We start from the raw sequence: 7,724 nt of genomic DNA on the forward strand, positions 1-7,724 counted from the left end.
GGGTTATGCAAAGGAGTTGAGGCTTAGCACCATGAAGAGAGCCTATGAGAGGCTACTGTTAAAGCCAAGTTACAGTGGAAGACAGCAGCATTTTGGAGATGTCAGTACCATGAGATGACCACCAAGAACAGCAGCAGCATTGGAGTACAGGTGGCTGGAGCCTAGAAGACAACGTGTGTGTGCTACAAAGGGCATGGCTGGAGAAGTGACCCAAGCCCTTGGAGGAGCCCAGAAGATGGTGAGTTGGATCCCAGACATTGGATGGAGATTGATTTTTGCTTTTGATTGTGACTGTGCCCTGATATTTTTTCCTCTTGAAGGAAGTATTTTAGTGGATCCCACAGTTAAGAGACTTTTAATTGTAAAGACTTTGGATTTTAAAAGATATTGGATATTTTAAAAGGATTGAACTTTTTATATGTAATACTGTGGGACTTTTAAAGTTGTTTAGATCTTGGGGATGAATAAGAACTAAGGGTTGAGGCTTACTAGTGATGTGTTTGTGTGTCAAGTTGACAAGGGGTCAATTGTACCGGCTAGCTTTGTGTCAACTTGACACAAGCTGGAGTTATAGAGAAAGGAGCTTCAGTTGGGGAAATGCCTCCACGAGATCCAGCTGTAATCAATTAGTGATCAAGGGTGAGACCATCTCTGGGCTGGTAGTCTTGGTTCTATAAGAAAGCAAGCCATACAAGCCAGGGGAAGCAAGCCAGTAAGGAACATCCCTCCATGGCCTCTGCATCAGCTCCTGCTTCCTGACTTGTTTGAGTCTAGTCCTGACTTCCTTTAGTGATGAACAGCAATGTGGAAATGTAAGCTGAATAAACCCTTTCCTCCCCAACTTGCTTCTTGGTCATGGTGTTTTGTCCAGGAATAGAAACCCTGACTAAGACACCTAGTAACCTAGAACTCAGGAGGTGGAGGAGTTAAGTGAGACCAAAGCTAGTCAGCCTGAGCTACATGAGACCCTATCTCAAAACCAAAAAAGGAATATAATGAGTAACTATTTTTAAATATTTTTCAATGAACTGTCCAATTATTCTTTCCTTCCTAAACTTTGTGACTCTCTTTGGCTAAAAGAAAACTCATGAAAGACACACACATAGAACGTGATAGAAAGAGTGTGGGCTTGCCATGTGCAAGCCCTGGGTACACTCGCCAGGAGCACAGGAAAAGAAGCACCGATAGACGATAGAGACAGATAGATAGATAGATAGATAGATAGATAGATAGATAGATAGATAGATACATATAGGTAGGTAGGTAGGTAGGTAGGTAGGCAGACAGACAGTGAGACAGATCGGATGTTTATTCTGAAAGGAGGGAGAGAAAAATGGCAAAATACATCTTCTCCTTTACATTTTCAAAGCTTCCAGTGGAAACTAACCAGCTTTTTGTAAAGATGCTGGGTGGACCACGTCAGACTGGAATGCTGGCCCTCTGACTGGCTGTTCTTTGTGGTCGGCAAACTCTCCCCAAGTTGGCTGAAGCTACAAAAGATTAGTTTTAAATCCATGAATAAAGGTGAGGGTCTTAGCAGCAGTGTTCTAAGCTCAGAAGAAATGAAGGAATACTCTACCACAGTAGCACTGAGCGGAGATCCTGCAGGTGTGTTGGTGTATGTACTCGTCAACGACAGCTCCAGGTCCATGTGTGGTGGGTCCCCAAGGGGTGGAAGAGAGGACAGGCTGTGAGACATGTCCATGTCGGCCATGGAGAAGAAAACTTCTTCCTCTGGAGAGAAGTAGACCTTGTCATTGATGACACATTCCCCCAATGGGTTCATTGAAGTCGTTACGGCACACTTACAGAACCTTCCTTCCAATTATCTGAGACACAGCTGTACAGCTCTGCTGCAGGAAGAGCATGCCTGAGCATGGCCCTTAGCAGCACAGTAAACATGCAACTGCACACAGTCACAAAAGAGCCAGCATCTGCCTGAATGTTTCCTGGGTTTATATAACATGCAGCAATACAACACATTTTTAGTTGTCATATAGCAGTTAGGACTCCACTGGCAGTTCAGTGCCTTCTCTCTAGTGACTATCTGACTGTCACACAAATCAAGCTCATGTCTACAAGTTCTTTGAGTAGACTTGAATTTTTTTATTTGGTTCAACATTTTACATTTCAACAGCTTCTTACTATTTATATCCACAGTGTTCATTCAGTCTGAAATCCTGTAACATAAAGCAGGCTGGGTGACAGACCAACAAGACGGAAGGTCAGCCACACTTCCTACTTAAGGGAGTCCACTGCACACACTCAGTGAGTACACACTGAGGTGACAGGTGTCCCCAAACTTTATGTCTGGATCTACATTTTACACACTGACTCCCTTAGGGACAATACCATCACTTTCAAGACCACCTATCCCCTTGAAAAGGGCAGCATGGTGCCCACAGCTGTGCAGGTGGGCCAACAGCACAGAACCAATGTGGTCACTGAAGGCCTTCTGTTCTCCACTGCAAGGGATTTCTCTTAGAAGCCAAATCAAGTCTAATTCCACACAAGGGAAAATGCAGGTCTAGTCTTGACTGCCTGAGCTGCTTACCACGGCTAGAAGGTGTACGAGCCGTTTCTGTCTCATAGAAGCTCTTCTCTGAAGACACACCCATAGAGAGGGAATCTTTCCTCAGATAATACCGGTTTAATTCCATCTGAATTCGGTACTCATCTTCCTGCTGCATGGGTCGATTTTTCCTGTCTTTATTAGCCAGCCCTATTTTGCTAGAATTTTCTACAAGTATATAAAAGGAAAGCAAAATTGAATTTGTATTTAGTTACATAAGCATTTCTTTCCCAAACCCCACTTATCCAATACCAGTGGCATACTAGCAGAAAACCACTGTTCTATCAATCAGAGGTCTAAGCAACAGTTTTAAACAAGTAGCCAAGAACCTAAACTCTTACCTCTAGAAAATATGAGTATCTAAAAATAATGTGTGTGCTACCCACTGTGTACAAAAATTAAATATTTTTTCCAGTTATATGAGATATATGAAATATCAAATACAATGTTCCCCAACCAAAGATACAGGTCAAAACAATTTTTAAAATGAATGTAACACAAATAATCTAAATGCAAATTCAAACCACAATACAATATAAAAGATCTAATCCAATAAAGTAACCAGGATATCTACTTAAAATATACCTTTAATGTCACATACCCCAAAAGAATACAAACTCATCTATGTTCTCTATTTTCTCTTAAGAGTTTCATGAGGGCCTGGTCTACAGAGTGAGTTCCAGGACAACCAGGGCTACACAGAGAAACCCTGTCTCAAAAAAAACAAAATAAAAAATAAAAATAAAAAGTTTCAAGAGTTACAGGATATAATCACAGGAGAGCCATACTTGCCTGGTCCAGCAATAGCTGCTAACATATCCAGAAGGAGGTGTACCTGCCTTGGTGACAGGAATAGATGAAAGGAGTCTATCTGTCCATCGACATCCAACTTAAAAACACAAGAACAGTTGAGAATCAATACGTCACAAGCTCATTGTCAGGAACTGGGGAGAGGTTACAGCACTGAGGTAAGCATCTCCTTTGGTCTTGGGCAGCTTCACCTCACACTATTAATCCACACAATCTCAATAAAAGAGCATAAAGACCTGCAACTGTTGCTGCAGGAGGGGAAAGACTGAGGAATTCCACACCAGCAAGTCCAGCATCATACGGGCAGTCTGTCTATCTCCATATCTTCTGGAGACCAGAGAACACAGCAAGAATACAGCATTCATCATCCTTCAGAACAACCAAATCCTCAGAACCAATTTAGTCAGAGTCTGTAAGCCCAGCTCAGCCACATGGAGACCGCATAGCCAGCCTCAAGGATGCCTGTGGGGCTGCAGCCTGCCTTCTGCACAAGGCTGGAAGGCACAGCTGGAACAGAAAGCAGTGCTAATGGGCCCTTCCCTCCCTGTTCCCTGTGCACACTTTTCCCTCATGTTTGTCTCATTATGTCTGGTGAGCACCAAGCCATTATTCAGCCCCTACTCCCTAGTTACTACTGTCTCTGTATTAAACAAGGAAACAGATCCACAGAGCAAAGACCACACAGCTCCTCAGCAGAGCTGAACCTAAGAGATACAAAGGCAAAGGCCCTACCCCTTCCACAGCGTGGCTGTCCATGGTCCTCCTCAGACTGAGTGTTTGCTCACACCCAGCCCACATCCTTAATTGAGGCAGGGCAGAGTGGGGAAATGTGTTACTGAACAACTTTGTTTCTTGGATTAAATCCCACTCTGGCTTGTATTAGAGTGGACAATCAGGTGTTTCGTTTCTGTTATAGAAATATTTCATTATTGGTACATTCTGAATTTGGAATTCAAAGAACAAAGCATTCACTGCTTTCTTTTGAAAATATAGAACACTGAAAATAATAACTAAGAATTTTTCAATTCTGTAATGTGGTAACAAATTTTTCTAAATTCAAACAGAACTTTTCCCAAACACCCACTAAAACTAAATGTGTAAGATGCAACAGACCCCAGAGGCAACTCTCTCAGATATCAGAGCATGCACTCTTGAAAGACATCTGAACACACAGCTTAGAGACTCAGGTTTAAGGAACACTGGAAGAGACTATAAAGTTCTAATCTGGCATGGCGCCCTGTTACGACCATTCTGAGTTAAGATTTCCAAGCTCTATGCTGCCCAATGCTGATCTCCAGAACTTAATATTCCCATATAATATTCATTTATTTACATTTAACAAAAATATACATATTCAAGTAGCTATGTAAAAACATTAATGTACAGACAAGAATAATCATGTCTCCAAATACTCAAGACTGGCTGGAAGTGGAACACAATGTCACCACACAAAAGTGCTACATGTTCCTCTGTCCCTTAAATGCAGAACTCTAAAAGCAACACAGAGAATAGTTACATAAATCTAATGACAGTGTACAAAACTTTACATCTTAAAAATCAAAGCTTACAAATGTAAAGAACTATAAAAGAAAACCATGAAAGTTTCTTTAAGAAATGGCACATGCAAGCCGGGCGTGGTGGCGTGCGCCTTTAATCCCAGCACTTGGGAGGCAGAGGCAGGCAGATTTCTGAGTTTGAGGCCAGCCTGGTCTACAAAGTGAGTTCCAGGACAGCCAGGGCTACACAGAGAAACCCTGTCTCGGAAAAAAAAAGAAAGAAAGAAATGGCACATGCGCTCCCCAAAGACATACATGAGCTGGTTTCCCAAGGATGTTGCCACAGCAGGGCAGTCCCTGCAGCATTTACAGCTAGCTACCTACAGTATCTGCTCCATTAACAACCCCTTAGAAGGCAGCAAGGGAAAGACCTGATAAAGGACTTCTTAAGAGAGAGAGAAATTCATAAAAAGGCAGGAAAATTCGGGACAGAACACTGACAGTGAAGATGGACACTCGCTTGCCCACGGCAACCAACCACCATACATCTGATAGACTAAATACCAAGTTTGGTAGAAGCAACAGAAACAATACTAACCTTGGCTCCTGGAAGCACTTCATTCTGCTTTAAAGTGAGACTCAGCTCCAGCCTGCCCAGCAGCCTTCCAATCTGCACTGGATCCGAGGGTGCTATCTCCGGTAACGTTCTAGTTAGTTGTGGGTGTGGCTCATAAACAATTTTGGGGTTCCAGCTAGGTGACAGCTTTGGCTCAGTTTCCTGTAATAAAGCAATACAAGTAAAGTAACCATTTAAAATACTTTAGCATAAATAATTCAGGGTGTGAGGTATAAAGATCGTCTTGAGAATAAAGCATTTAGCCCAGTGGTGGTGGCACATGCTTTAATCCAAGCGGAGGCAGATGATCTCTGTGAGTTCAAGTTCAGTCTGGTCTACAGAGCAGAGTTCCCAGACAGCCAAAGCTACACAAAGAAATGTCTTGAAATCCCAAAAACAAAAACATAAGAGAATGAAGTATTTGGCAAAACTGCATCATTACATTGGGCACAGCCTTGCATTGTAGCTAAAATGAAGCAGTATTGTGTTAGCATAGCACCCAGAACAAAAACAAATCATGGAAAGACTTTACTGAAACAGAACAGAGCCAGCAAGATGGTCCAGTGGGAAAAGCACTCGCCCATACCTGGTGCCTGAGTCAAGTTCTATAGTGCACATGACCATGGGAGAACTGACTCCAGCTGTCCTCGGAACTCCACACACACGTACATAAATACAGTACACACATGTTCATGTGTGTGTGCGTGTGTGTGTGTGTGTGTGTACCTGTGTATACATGTACACAATTATTTGTTCAAATCAAATAATACACAATGTAAGTAAGAAAATCAAACCAATGTGGAACTAACACCTGTAATCCCAGCATTCAGGAGGTTGAGACTGGAAATCACTAGTCTGAGACCAACCTGAACCACACAGTGACAAAGTGAGAGACTATCTCTCAATGAGTACATACATGCACACACAAACACACACACTCAGAAGCAAGCCCCCCCCAAAAGACCTGACTTGTGAAAAAAAAGGCAAATTATAGAAGTATTTATAAAAGTAACTTATAAAAGAATGCTGTGCTCGGCAAAGAATTAAGACCTCTTAATAACGGGAAACCCTGAAGCTATGGTTCTTGTGCTAGTGCTCGCCAGGACAGGCATTTGTCATGGAAGGGAATGGTGCTTCTCGATGTGAAAGGCTGAGACACTGCATAATGTGTCTAGTTGAGCGGCATTACGAGAATCAACTTAAGGAAGGAAGGAAGGGAGGGAGGGAGGGTGGGTTCCCTCCAGCCCAGGCCCAGGCACTGTGCTGGGGAAGGCAGAGGGCAGGAGGCCAGTTCTTCACACAGCACCATAGTCAGAAAGCAGCACTGTACTACCACGAGCACTGCACTCAGCTCTCTTTCTCCTTTTTCTGTGGCCTGAGAGCAGCCCATCGAATGACATCACCCACATTTAGGGAAGCCTGCCCATCTAATCATGTACACAGCTTACAGGCATGCCCAGTGCCTTGTTTCACACGGACTCCAAAACCCACCAAGACAACTAGACTTAGCTCCTTTAGATGTTAACATCTCATTCCACCTAAAGATATACATGAAGCATTTCTCCATTAGCAAGCAGCAGCTAGCAGAGCAGGCGGAGCTTTCAGGGTTCAAGGCTGAAATACTAGCTGAATAATTATGACAACCAGATTTGCTGAACTCATTAGTGGATGTTGTATTCAGGAAAATTTAACTGTCCCCAGCTTCTTTTTCCCTAGACAGACTCACTAGTAGCCCAGAATGCCCTCAAACTGGAAAGTACTCAAATGCTGGGATTACAGTATGCACTCCCACTATAGTGGGTTGGCTTAATGCTACTGTATTCTAATGCTAATTTGGGACCCCCAAGACTGGTTACCCCAAAGGTGAGACACTAAGTGACCCTATCGCCCTCCCCCAGTTAACTGTGATTGGTAAATAAAGATGGCAACAGACAATAACTGGGCGGAAGAGACATAGGTGGGGTTGAGGTTTCTAAGGCTTGAGGGAGAAAGAACCATGAGGAAGAATGTGGAGGAGGAAGGGGAAGCTACTATGGGTTAGCTGAGCCATAAAAACATGGCCCTGGGGCTGGTGAGATGGCTCAGTGGTTAAGAGCACCGGCTGCTCTTCCGAAGGTCCTGAGTTCAAATCCCAGCAACCACATGGTGGCTCACAACCATCTGTAACAAAAATCTGATGCTCTCTCCTGGAGTGTCTGAAGACAGCTACAGTGTACACACATATAATAAA

The 7,724-nt window shown here is 43.3% G+C and overlaps 1 protein-coding gene across 1 annotated transcript in view; it reads right to left on the reverse strand.

The window, feature by feature from the left end:
* Atg2b (autophagy related 2B) overlaps nucleotides 1-7,724 on the reverse strand; it is a 68,584-nt gene that overhangs the window by 42,660 nt on the left and 18,200 nt on the right. The window contains exons 5-9 of the mRNA XM_029540549.1: nucleotides 5,477-5,656; nucleotides 3,365-3,461; nucleotides 2,555-2,740; nucleotides 1,580-1,734; nucleotides 1,388-1,490 (exon numbers count right to left, since the gene is read on the reverse strand). Coding sequence (XP_029396409.1) covers nucleotides 1,388-1,490; nucleotides 1,580-1,734; nucleotides 2,555-2,740; nucleotides 3,365-3,461; nucleotides 5,477-5,656 — 721 coding nt within the window. The remainder of the gene's footprint in view (nucleotides 1-1,387; nucleotides 1,491-1,579; nucleotides 1,735-2,554; nucleotides 2,741-3,364; nucleotides 3,462-5,476; nucleotides 5,657-7,724) is intronic.

Source organism: Mus pahari, chromosome 7 (assembly GCF_900095145.1).
Source record: "Mus pahari chromosome 7, PAHARI_EIJ_v1.1, whole genome shotgun sequence".
Classification (NCBI taxonomy): Eukaryota; Metazoa; Chordata; class Mammalia; order Rodentia; family Muridae; genus Mus; species Mus pahari.